This window comes from Natrix helvetica, assembly GCF_964273705.1.
Source record: "Natrix helvetica genome assembly, chromosome: 2".
Taxonomy (NCBI): domain Eukaryota; kingdom Metazoa; phylum Chordata; class Lepidosauria; order Squamata; family Natricidae; genus Natrix; species Natrix helvetica.
In genome coordinates, this window is record NC_138552.1 from 211,014,545 (window position 1) to 211,028,249 (window position 13,705).

The 13,705-nt window shown below is 38.2% G+C and overlaps 1 protein-coding gene across 1 annotated transcript; it reads right to left on the reverse strand.

The window, feature by feature from the left end:
- Positions 1-1,603: 1,603 nt before the first annotated feature.
- TAGAP (T cell activation RhoGTPase activating protein) lies at positions 1,604-13,170 on the reverse strand. The gene is made up of 10 exons (XM_081944407.1): positions 12,780-13,170; positions 12,079-12,163; positions 11,919-11,972; positions 10,738-10,804; positions 9,187-9,356; positions 8,487-8,648; positions 7,877-7,986; positions 5,860-6,055; positions 4,337-4,442; positions 1,604-3,541 (listed from the first exon to the last, which is right to left on the reverse strand). The coding sequence occupies exons 2-10, from the start codon at positions 12,103-12,105 to the stop codon at positions 2,268-2,270; spliced, it is 2,166 nt and encodes a 721-aa protein (XP_081800533.1). The 5' UTR covers positions 12,106-12,163; positions 12,780-13,170; the 3' UTR covers positions 1,604-2,267.
- Positions 13,171-13,705: the final 535 nt, after the last annotated feature.

Genomic DNA, 13,705 nt, shown 5'->3' on the forward strand with positions numbered 1-13,705 from the left:
TTTCATGAAGAGAGGTGAGGCTATGCCTCCCTTGCGTCCCCTGACCGCACGTCCCTGCTGTTACCCAACCTTCTTCAGGCAGGTCCATAACAGGGCCCTGTTTTGTTCCCAATATTTCTGCCATTATTGGGGAAAACCGCTGGCAACATGCATATGATGTTCTGTTACATACACCTTTGAGGTGGAACAGGACTTCTGCTTCATCTGGATCATCATTTGCTATTCTAGCAAGTAGAATTGTTTTCTAGGAGTCAATGCAGACATTTATTGGGAAAAGACCAACTTTAGATTTTTCAAAATAACTACAGTGCTGGAAATACTATATGCAGGATGTTAGAGTTTATCTCTATTTTCCTTTACAGAGACACATCTCTGAATACACAGGCTGGCCATGTAACAATGTGGTTCAGAGTGAAATTTTAGGGACTGTTTAAAAGAAGCTATTCCTGGGATATTAACTGCCTTGGCCTTCTTCTATATACAGAGAATAACAGAATTGGAAGGGATCTTGGAGGTCTTCTAATCCAACCCCCTGCTTAGGCAGGAAACCCTACACCACTTCAGACAAATGGTTATCCAACATCTTCTTAAATACTTCCAGTGTTGGGGTATTCACAACTTCTGGAGGCAAGTTGTTCCACTGATTAATTGTTCTAACTTTCAGGAAATTTCTCCTCAGTTCTAAGTTACTTCTCTCCTTGATTTGTTTCCACCCATTGCTTCTTGTTCTACTCTCAGGTGCTTTGGAGAATAGCCTGACTCCTCTTCTTTGTGGCAGCCCCTGAGATATTGGAACACTGCTATCATGTCTCATCTAGTCCTTCTTTTCATCAAACTAGACATACCCAGTTCCTGCAACCGTTCTTCATATGTTTTAGTCTCCAGTTCCCTAATCATCTATGCTGCTCTTCTCTGCACTCTTTCTAGAGTTTCAATATCTTTTTTACATCATGGCGACCAAAACTGAATGCAGTATTCCAAGTGTGCCCTTACCAAGACATTATAAAGTAGTATTAACATTTCACGTGATCTTGATTCTACCCCTCTGTTTATGCAGCCTAGATCTGTGTTGGCTTTTTTGGCAGCTGCTGCACACTGCTGGCTCATATACTTCGAGTTAATATTTGCAAATAAAGCAACATTGATATTAAGAGTGTCAGTGGCTGGAATTATATAGTATACTAAGTATTTATTTTAATACCTTTTTCTTGAATAAACCATAGTGCTGGATTTGGATATTCTACTAAACCATAATCCCTGGTTAGTGGTTGGGTTCACACACTACATCGAAGCCAGATAAATAAACCACATTATGGCATTATGCAATGAGCAATTTTTATAGTAGTTTGATGAATCATAATAAACATACTGTATTTATGTGCAGCTCCTGGAATTATGGGGAAATATGAAGCTACACAATGTTGATCTGCATGAATATTCTGTCGGGGTTTCTTCAATTTAGTATTTTCCAGATGAGTTACAACGGCATCTTTCTGAAGTCCCAGACTACACAATTGAGATTTGCCATTTCAACACATCTAAAGCGCATAAAGTTGGGGAAGACTAAAATAATTTAGAAAGGTTTTCAGATTCATTGAGACTCTTTCTCTCATGCTCACCCTTGTCCAAGTATGATATGTTCCAGAAGGAAGCTTACATTACTAGAACTTTCAGGGATAGTATCATGAAACAGAAACTCTTGCTGTTTCTACTGCAAGAACCATTTCATAACACTGAGGTTTAGTTCAGTTGGAAATCCTTTCCAAATAGGAAGTGGTGGTGGAAGAAACTGTATCACTTGAGAAATCCAAAACCAGACAAAGCAGCAGATCCAAGTCTGTTGCAAAGTACACGTTTGCTTGGTCATATGACAGAGATTGGCTCAAGAGCTCTACAGCATTTCCCCTTATCTTCTGCTTCTCTGTTTCTGTTTATATTGGATCCTTGTCTAGACTACTTTCAGAAAAAGAAGAAGCAACTAATGCGGGGGCTTACTATAAGAACAAAGTGGATAAAGCTGCTCGACCTATTGAATGGGTTTTGAAATGTGCTTTTAACATTCAAGGGAATAGCCAAGCCCAGATTAGGACATAATTATTTTGTATAAAATGGTCCAAAGAGCAAAACACAACACACCGGATACTAGACAAAACACAATTTTATGGAAAATTGGATTTATATCTGCTTAGGCAATAAAGTTTGGAAAAGTCTTGCTTCCATGCCTGGCATAGAATGTATACATTTGTACTGAAATGAGAAAATTAAGTTTAAACATAGGATTCTTTTGCGCGTTGTAAGTGCTCAAAAGTTATCTGATTGTTCTGTAGCGTCATATATTCTTGCTTGTTCTTTTGATATGACCCAGACATAGTCCTGAGGCGGTACACTTGAGGGGTCAAAGGCAAATTTGCCCGTGAATGTATTCCAATAACAAAATCCACAACTGGTTTTTTGTCCTGGGAGTCATTGATCAAAGAGGATCTGTCATTAAAAAGGTTCTCATTTGCTTTGTTTGTTATCTCTTTCTTGAGCCCCGGACATCCAGATGCAGGATCCCGAGGAACCTTGGGGGGCCTCAGAGAATGAGCTCTTAAACTGTTGCGTGATGGAAATCTAACAGAAGAAAAGTGTTTGGTTGCCTCTTCATAGGAAGGAGGCCTTCTAGGTTTATTTTGATCTACAAGTCGAAACACTTCAACTGCCGACATAAAACGGGATCTCAGTGAACAGCCTGAGGGTTCTGGACTGGGAACAGTCTCATGATTTGCTTGAGCAAGCTGACAGGAAAGTGCTCTTTCTTTTCTGGAGCCCTTTTTGAAACTGCCTTTTTGAAAGCAACCCCTGCCTTGACTTTCTGTTTTGTCCAGCAGTATCTTGCGGGGTGGCACAGAAAATGACATGGTGTGCTTCTTGAGCTCTGAGACAGCTCGGTCACTTCCATTTGAAAGTTTGGCAGAGAAGGACTGCGGCCGAGTTAAGATGGTGTTCTTGAAGATGGCAGGTGATGGGAGTGGTGAACTAGTGAATACAGAAGAGTCTGAGATAGAGGAAGCACTGTCTAGTGAACTGGAAGAAGATGTGCTGAGTAAGGAATCACTTGATAATTCTGTGGGGAAGTTGGCTTTGATTCTGAGATCTGATGGCTTTTTGTTCCTGTAGCGCCCGGAAGGATGGGATTCTTCAACTGTCTGCATTCCCATTCTCAGTTTTCTATCCTTCAGTCCCAATTCCTTCTGCTGAATAAAATTCTCCTCACTTTTGGAAAGTTTTGGAAGTTTCACACAGCTTTTCCGGCAATTCTTAGAAGACTGCAAGTCTGGTTCTGAGGATCTCCTCTCAAGTTTCTTCATCGTTGTTTTAAAACAAGTCAGGGAGAAGGCAGAAGGGATCTGGGTTCGTGGCTGTTTGGGATACAATTCTGTACTGCTTGGTCTGCTGATGTGGGATAAACCCCTGGATTGAAGGTCACTGAGACTGCATTCCCCTTCAAGGTCTGTGCTGTCATAAGCAGAATCACGATGCTGGTTTGGTGATGACGTTTCTGGAGGAAGGAAAGGGAATGTTGAGACTAATGTTGGACAGATCAGCATTAGAAATAAGTCAGTCTCCACTAACTGCTATAAAGTATGTGTACATCACTAGCAATTGAGGAATAAAGCCTTCCTGCCCAACATAGTGTGTACTTATGTACTTATTCTTATGTATTCCTTGTGTTTTAATTTGACTGTACACCGCCCCGAGTCCCTTTTTGGGAGAGGGGGCGGTCTAGAAATTTAAAATAAAGTAAAAGTTTAAAATAAATAAAACATAGTGAATAGGATATTTAGAAAAAAATATTTTAAGGGTACAAAATCTAGGCAAGGGATCAAGTTACATAGAAATAGTAAAACTTAACTGAACAGTCCCTGAAAAGAAAAATGATTAAAAAAAAGAGAAACAAAAAGAGAAACAAAATTTTTTGAACTATATTTATATTAAACTTAGAAATAGTCACTGGTTTATCAAAAATATCATATGATGCGATATTATAATTTGATATCCACAAATTGAGCCCAGTCTCTCTGATAAATCTTCCCAAAACTTTACACATATTATTTCTGTTTCTCTACCCTGGTTTGAAAGGAACCTCAATGATAGGTGACTGTCTTGTCAAACTTTAAGAGACACTGTGATTAACATTTAGAAATAGTTTACTGTCGTTACTGGTTGGTTATTTTTTTCCACTTCCTTAGCAACTAGAATCAAACATTGTTAAACAGTACTTTCATTCAGAGAAAAATGACTAGTCATACTCTGTTTTAAACATATACTTCATAGACATGCAAAATCAGGGTACCTGTCATATCCAGGGAATTATCAGTATTCCTAGAAAACAGTGAGTAGATTTCTTCTCCAAATATATCCGAACAATTATTAATGAGGAATTCCACCAGTGTCTTCACCTATGCAAGCCAAACAAAGAATGTAAATCAGAGATTAACTTGGAGTCATTTCAACATTATTAGTAGAATCTACATATTAAGAACTATATATTAAGAATATTTTGATAGGAGATCCACATGTAAATTCCAGCCTTGAAAGGTACAAGCAGGAAAACAACATAGAGAATTCTTGTCTTTTAAATCCTGCCTTGCTTTCCAGTAAGAATAAACTACTTCTGAGATAGCACCCACCACCATTGTTTGTTTGTTTATGTTGGCCTCTTCATTTGAACCTATGGAAGCTTATCTTCCATGGGAATAACTTTGTAATTGTGTTGCTGTGGCTTTAGCTGGTGGCATAGTTCCCAAAGCTTATGTCCTGATGCTAGAACTAGCTTCTTCCACTGAACCACAATTGCAAGACTTTTAATGATCACATGTTTTTAAAAACCAACGAAGAAAGCTACACTTTCCAATCAAGAGGATCTGAACTCTGTACTTAAAATGTTGGGGAGTTTCTTAACCAGCTAACCAGAAGATAATTATAAATTGTCTATGAGCTCTTGGTTCCGGATGGAGAACTTTTGCTTTGAGTTTTGGAGAGTTATATTTTCTTGACAGCAATTTATGTTTGGGGTAAGCAGGCTTAAGGCCAACAGTGATGTAACCTGGACTATCCTCTTTTTCCCCATAAGATCCTTTACTTTCTCTTCTCCTCCTCCTCCAGTCTTATACAAAATAAGGTTGTATGAAGATCTTGAACACAATCTGACTCTAGAGCGATACCCAATTCCATTTGTTGGAGTGGTTGCCTTTGAGGTACTCCCTTTGACACAGATAAAGCATGATCCTCTATCTTAATGCTTGTAGTTAAAAAGCCCCAAGGCAAGGGACTTTTCTGAACCCATCCATGTGGCTTCTGCAGAAATGTCTTCTGCAAATGGAGATGCAGAAAGTCAAAGGCTAGCAAAACATCAATTTGAAGTAGCACTTTGCTCCACTTTGCTGCCTAAGAATGAGACACAGCTTCTTAATACCACATCAGAGAAGCAGTTTATTGAGGGATGAATCAGAGAAGTGCCCCTTTAAGGCTTCCCATAATTCTAATGTGTGGGAGCTGAATTAATTAGGATGTTGCAATGCAGCCTACCGCATTGGTTCCTAATCTTGGAAACTTTCAGATGTGTGCACTCAAACTCTCAGAATTCTGGCTCAGAAATTCTGGGAGTTGAAGTCCACATGTCTTAAAGTTGCCAAGATTGGGAACCTCAGGTCTACATGATAGGGCCACTATTTCAAGTGTGAAATTATTTCACTGTGAGTCAGATAAATGCCAAAGGGATTTATGTTACATTGACTGGCTTCCTTGTAGCTAGAGAAAAAAAAAACAGTCAGAGATAAAAGACATGTGGAACAGGTGGAAAGAAAACCAAGGTACCTTATCAGCTAGTTTTTTCTGGATTTCAAGTGGCAGGTTTTTGTTCCAATTTGGACTCATCATGGTTGGTCCAAAACAGATGGCGAGGTTGCTGGAATCCATTTTGTTGATTTTGGAGTTTTGACTGATGTGGTGAAGAAGAGAAAGCAAGTGTTTGAGCAAATGAAGATTCGGCTGTGGCAATTTGCTTGCAACCCTGCAAAAATGAACATATGAAAAAAAATGTTATCCTCAGATTGCAGCTTCTGTATTTTTTAATTTTTAAGTTAAACTTTGCATTCACTTCTATGAGTAACACTTTCTCTAAAATGTGGAAGTATTAAAGTAGTTACCCAAAATTCCCATTCAAAAGTCCCAGTCAGTGAATTTATTGTGAGTTTTTCTGTGTGGGAGATGGGCAGTTCCAAAATTCTAGCTAGGTAGCTAGGTAGGTAGGTAGGTAGGTAGGTAGGTAGGTAGATAGATAGATAGATAGATAGATAGATAGATAGATAGATAGATAGATAGATAGATAGATAGATGATAGATAGATAGATGCAGGTAGACATAAATGCCTGAGTAGACAACAAGCAGAAATTGTTCTGTCTCTTGGAAAATTATGGGGTGAAATGCTGTTAAATTTATCATTAAACATGTATCAGATATGTATAATATGCACATATGTTTATTTTCATTATGTGGTATTCATCAGCTGGAGATATTACAAGAATTCCTTGTTTAGTGACACAACTGGAACTGGCAATTTAGTTGTTAAAGCAAAACATGACTCTGTTTATTTATTTATTTATTTATTTATTTATTTATTTATTTATTTATTTATTTATTTATTAAATTTATAGACTGCCCCCTCTCCCCGAAGGGACTTTATGATCTTACTTCAACTTTCTTTTGCTTTAAATGTGAGGATTGGTGGCAAAGTTACATTTTGATCACCATTGTAACTGCAAACAGTCTCTGAAAGAGGCTATCAGTATTCATTGGTTTCCTTCATGGAACTCTATCTCTTTCTCTCTCTATGTGGGTATGTGTGTGTGTGTATGTAATACATACACTCACACATACCTATGTATGTATGTAGGAATGTATGCACATTTTATTCCTTGCATTGTATTCTGGCATACTTTCCAATGTGAAATGAATTGATGGCATTGTGTTGTCGTGAAGTCAGCCAGATTTGGTTATGGGATGACATTACCGCTCTTTCCCACTCATATTCTTCCAGCATTTTGAAATGGAAGGAAGAGGGAAAAAATGGCATTATTGTAAAAGCCATTTAGATTTTTACTTTCCCCATTGCTAGTGTTTGCAGTGACGGTTCATACTTCCTCCTACAATGATTGCCTATTATGAATAGTTCCCCAGCTTTCAATAAAGATGAATAAAAATATGGAAAATAAAAAATATGGAAACCTGCACATGTCTAGTCACAAGAGAGCATCTGGAACTGGAACAAAACAGAAACCCTAACCACATTTTTGGGGGAACAAATGTTATTGAATTTGATGAGAATGACAGGGAGTAAAAATTGCAGGAAATCCTTGGGTAGGCTGCACTATTAGCCAGGCTCTTACCTGACAGCAAGACCCATTAAAAAATAGTGTCATTTTAAGCAGGTATAGAGTTGCACGTCAAAGTAGCCTTTTCCTTTCTGTCACATTTCAGATAGATAGGAAGTGTAGTACAACTTTAACCTAAAGTCTATAGTCTTAGATATCATTTTCTCTGGCATCAATCAAATTTTCCAGAAAAAACTTTTACCTTGTTTTGCTTCATTGATGAGATTTTAGGGAGGAGGGCAGAATGCGGAAAGGAATTGATACGTCGTTTCCCATTCATAATTCTCTTCCTTAGTTTTTTGTTGCATGAATGGGATTAAAAATGGAACCATGTAACACTTTTTGATTTCTTGAGTTTAGAGCCATCTGTCTGGAAGCATCCAGGATTTCAGAATCTGTGTCTATGTGCGTTGCTTATTACAGAACAGCAAAAGGCCACTCTGGAAGAGAAATCTACTTACTCTTTCATGGCTTCAATTTTCTCTTGATGATTTATTTTCTCTAATGCTGTCATCCACTCATTGTGAAGCTCAGTCAGCAACAATTTGTGGGGTATATTTCGGAGGAAATCCTGCAAGAAACAAACTTCAGTTAAGCTATGGGAGGCAACTGTAAGTCAACATGCAACATGCATCCTGGAACTCTTTCAATTTGGTTCATACCAGTGGTAAAATTCAATTTTTTTTACTATCAGTTTTGTGGGCGTGGCTTGGTGGGCATGGCAGGGGAAGGATATTGCAAAATCTCCATTCCTACCCCAATCTGGGGCTAGCCAGATGTGGCATTTGCTGGTCCTCCGAACTACTCAAAATGTCTGCTACCAGTTCTCCAGAATCTGCTGAATGTCACCCCTGGTTCATACCACAGTTTCCTGGGACTGTGTATCCCAAAATCAGAGACAGATCATAAAAACAACAGCTCTGTCTCCAACCCTTTTCTATCAGGAGGCTAAATACATAAGATGCAACAATAGCGAATTTATTTCTTAACTGCACTGCTTTTAGGAATATCTCTTCCTAATATTTACGAAACTGGGATCTACAATAAGAAACCAAATTAATAGATGTATACCTTAAAAACCACAGCTAGCAGATAAACAGACTTTTTTTCTAAAGCAATGTTGTCTCCAGCATTTAATTCCTCTCTCAGCTCCTTGCGTGCCTTCTCATTGGCGGCTTTTCGGAATATCCCTTCAGTGAATGGTCCTTTTTGGTAGAGTATTGTAAGGATATCCTAAAATGTGAACAGGAATAAAAAGAATATTACATGTATTAGATCCAAACAGGGAACTGAACGCCATCATTATCCTATGCTCACTTTTTCAGTAGCGTGTATTTGGCAAGACAACATTCATATACATTATTCATACATTATATATTTCCTAGGTTGGGTTCCATGCAACTGTTCCCTGTTCTTCCTTAATAATTTTTTTCTCCCCATATTATTTTCCCTAGGCTTTAGGCTCTTTCCATTTTAGCTATCCAAGACTTAAGTAGAAATTCCTTTCTCCCTGCAAAAGGCAAAATTCTAGACACAATATTATGAAACTTCAATAATGCAACTCATGATTCCGTTTCACCTTAGAGAAGAGTTTGCTTGGCGCTGATTTGAATTATTTTAAAGAACATTTAATCTTAATTCAACTTCTTCCATATATAACTAGTAGGAGGAAGAAAATCCTCCTTTGCTTAGGTTAAGGATTATGTTACACAGCCAAAGCACAAGGCATTATTCATACATGATGGATACAATACCCTCCTGTGTAATTTACCTGTATAGATTTGGGCAGTATATCTTCAGCACCATAAACAAGTGATAGAGGAAGATCAAACAAAGGGGGTTTCAACACAGATTCTAGATGCCCCTGACTTTCTGATTCATGGGTAGATCGTCTGAACATGAATGGCAAAGATATCACATTCTTTCTTTTCCTGTGACGATCTGTTGGAAGAACAAAAGGAATAGGAATAATGTGCAATGAATGAGTGACATCATGAATACATCACTAGATACAAGAATATAGGATTATAGAATTATATGAATCAGCTATTGTCAACAAAATGATTTTCAGATGCTTTAGACTGTAGCTCCTACTCTGATCAATTGCCACACTGGCTAGGCATGGATTGGGGATATTGAGTTTTGTAGCCTATTGCAGATTGGGGAAAGTTACTATAGTTATACGGGTAGTCCTCAACTTATGATCACAATTGAGCCCAAAATTTCTGTTGCTAAGTGAAACATTTGTTAACTGAGTTAACAAATTAACTCTTATCACAGTTAATAAGTAAATCACTGCAGTTATTCACATTGTTGTTAAGTGAATCTGACTTCCCCATTGTCTTAGCTTGTCAGAAGTTTACAAAAGGTGATCACATAACCCTGGAACACTGCAACCGTCATAAATATGAGTCAGTGGCCAAGTATTTGAATTTTGATCACCTGACTATGGAGATGCTGCAATGAATGTAAGTATGAGGAACGGTCTTAGTCACTTTTTTCAGGGCTGTTGTAACTTTGAACGGTCACTAAATGAGCTGTTGTAAGACAAGGACTACCTGTACTCTTTATCCGCATTCAGCAATGCTAGAAGAACAATCAGATCAATTGAATCTAAACAAATACAGTTTGCAAAACTTAATTAGTAGCAAAAGGACCATCCCAGGTGTCCTTGCTTTCAGAGGTAAACATTGGTTTCTTGTCAAAAATGATTGAGAACATTCAATGTGGTCAATATATCACTTTTGAACTGATCACAAACCTACCTAGCTTATTTAAAATGGAAATTCTGTTCTACTATCAAACCAGCTGTAAACTCTGTACCTCCAACTTTGTTCTTGCTGAAATCATACAGTCTGTATCACTTGCATATTTAAATTTTATGCACAACCCCCTTGCTAAGGAAATCAGCCTGCGTTTCAACCATCAGTGGTGGCAATTAAATACAGGTATGTAGTTAACCTGCCATCTTATGGTTTGTCCTAGAACAGCCAATCGATCAACCAGATTGTTTACAGCTCTAGAAATTTCAGGTGTATATATATTGCCACCAGGGGGCAATTTAGAGTTATCAGTTATGATTTCAACCTGAGAACCCACCAGCCTGTGACTACTAGGTAAAAATATGGCCACTTTCACTGCCAGAAAAGAGTAGTCAACTATCCATTCCCTTGAGCAAACGAGAACTTGGGTCTCATTCTGTCCCTTCCTTCACCATCCAAAAGAGCAGAATAAATGCCCTTCACTTGTAGAGAACAAAGTTCAAGGTACATTGGGTTTAGTAGAATCTAACTGTCATGTTTAAGAAGGGTTGCACACATACCAATCAGCTGAGATGGCTCATCTTCATTATCACATGTCATGGAGAAGTGACGTTTTTTGAGATCTTCCTAAAATTTAACAAGGCAGTAAAAATGATCAATCCATCATGCAGCATAGAGTCACCTAAAGCTGTAATACATCACATTGCTCAGTTCCTTAAAACAAAGAGACAAATCCCACACTCTCTTGTGGGAAGGAAAGGATGCATTCAATTGCAACACTGAATTGCACTCAACCAAACATTAAGCAGAAGCAACAATAAGTATGAAAACTGTCCACAGCTATCCTGTTTACTTTGGTTAAACGAATCCTTAGTGAGCTCTGCAAATAATATAGATCCAAAAACATGATAGCAAGCAAAACATGGATGGTTTCACAACGTTGGCCATGGTTACTATTGACATCAATGGGTCTTTTATTATTCAGGACTAAATAAACTTCTATTGATGTCAATGAATTCATTCTAAATTTGAGTGAGTAATGCAGGGAAAGGTGGGTGAGAAGAAAATTAAACAGATACAGTTCAGACAGAAACTAATGTGTGATAGAGAGGATTACAGTCAGGAATTTCCCAGGGCAAATGTGAGCTGTTTTATGTGAGCTGCTCTTTGGATGTCAGCCATACATCCAAGTAAGGCTATAAAGTGATTGCTAACCGTACTGGAAACAGGCTCACTGAAATTAATAGGTTTTTGAAGTAACAGGTGTTTAGCATTTGGACATTATAATCCAAACCACAGCCTTACATATTTCTACTCAACACCCTATTATGAGCACAAATCTCTGGCTTGAACTGTAGCAGGGAGCGTAACACATTCATTCATGTCTAAACAGATTTCCCAAAATTTGTAATGAGTGTGGGTAGCAGTTTAGGAGTTTTCATTTCATTCAGTCTTGAAGGTGATTTGAATTTGGTAACTATAACGGTGCAAGCAAAAGATCAAGTGTACTAGTATAAAATATTGTCTAGAATTATAGTGCTATCAAAAATAACTCCCCCCCCCAAATCTAAAGCTTAGCAGGAATGACTGACCGTGACTTTACAAAAGCATAGGATGCGTTGTACAATTCTGAGTGAGTTTACTCAGAAATAAGTCTCACAAAGTCCCATAAGAAGTACTCTTACAATCACAAACTTTAATACTGTACATAGAAACGGCAAAGGGATTTATGCGTGTTTACCTCTGATGAGTGTGCATTTAAAGTCTCCATCTCTTTTGCATTTAAGCTTTTGGGCTGTAAAGTAAAACAAAGGAAAAATATAATCAGAAATCATCTAGTTTCATCAGCCCTCATTCGCATCACTTCTAGAGAGAAGAATATGAAGAGAAAAGACACTCACTGCATTGCAACTGCTTAGCACCTTCATCAGTAATCAAACTGTTATAGCTTTAATGATCTTGCTTCCCTGGATTCCTCTTGTTTGCCTGTTTCAGAAGACAAGAACGATATTCACAATCTCTGCTGAAGCACACAACCGTACTTTTTTCTGTTGCAGAATTAAATTCGACACAGATAAAGCAATTTAAGACAGAGGTGCCGACCTAAGTAAATCATTTTTTTCCTATTCATTATTTCTGATTTCCAAAGGGGAAAAAAATGCCCAAAGCAAAAAGGAGGCTTGACCACTCTATAGATAGCAGATCCACTCTCTCTCTCTGAAAAACAAATCTGTAACTTGCTGAAATAAACCCGAATGAACAAATCCTACAGATAGTCCTTCACAGCACAGTGTTATAGCAGCTCTGAAAAACCACGTTAATCACATGGTAAGTTGAACGAATGTTCCAGTTTGAAATAGCAAGGAAAGAGATGAATAATTCACTAAAATAAAACTGGTCATATGGTATATGCTAAGAATCTATCAGTCAGTCAAGCCTTGTCCCTGAGTTCATTATGAACAAGCATTTTGTCAGCAGTACAACATAGCTAAGCTGGTCAGGGATTGGGGCTGAAGACGATCTGAAAGCTTTTTTCTGATTCAAAAGCCCCAAAGTAGAGAATTGTCCTGATCAAATCCATATGCTTATCTTACAAACTTACCGGGAAAGGCTGTCTGGCTGAGCTTTTTCACTTTACGCGAACTGCAGAGGAGGAGAAAAGCAGCATAACCCCCTTGGCAGTATCTACTGTAACTCGCTGGAGAACACTGAGGATTCAACACTCAACCCACATGTGCCGCATTTGGAATGACTGCTGGTGGTTTGTAGTTGAGGAGGCAGGTGGAAAGTCACAACGTCAGAACAACAGGAAAAAGCATCACAGTCGGAGGGCAGAGCTAAGCAAAGCATTCACTGGCAGATGCTTGCTAGCTCATGGGTTTCCTCTTCCTTTTAGGGCAGCTGTAGCAACTGCTGTAAGAGAAAATTTCCCCCCACTTCTTACCAAAAAAAAAGTCCCGTGTGGCCTTTGATAGAACCGTGATGGAACAGATGAGGTGTGTCACAGGCAGAAGTTCCAAATTACAAGGACAATCGGGTGGGATGTGTGAAAAACTCTACTGCTCCGTAGGTTGGTTTAAAAGGGGCCTACACAACTATAAAGGGCAACTTATACGTCCAGACAGAAAATTCTTATCAGAAGAGTGTATCTTTTATGTACGATTTGTCTGAAGATATCAAATCTAACCACATGTAAACCTCAGTGGCTTTAAAAGTAGAAGTTTAAGTACTCAATTAACCTTTTAAAAAGTACACATCTTGTGCAGTGAGAGGTATCGACAAATACATCACATTCTTCTTCTCAAATTCATTATCATTTTATTGTTTTGATTGCTTCTTTATTTTTTGGGGTGGCATTGTAATAAAATAGTGTTATCGTATAGTGATCAGATTATTTGTTAAATTTGTTCCAGTATGTTCAGCATAGGTCTAAAGATTGACTCTCTCTCTCCCTCTCTCCCTCTCTCTCTCCCTCTCCTTCCCTCCCTCCCTTCCTCTCTCTGTGTTTATGTGGGTGTATGTATGTAA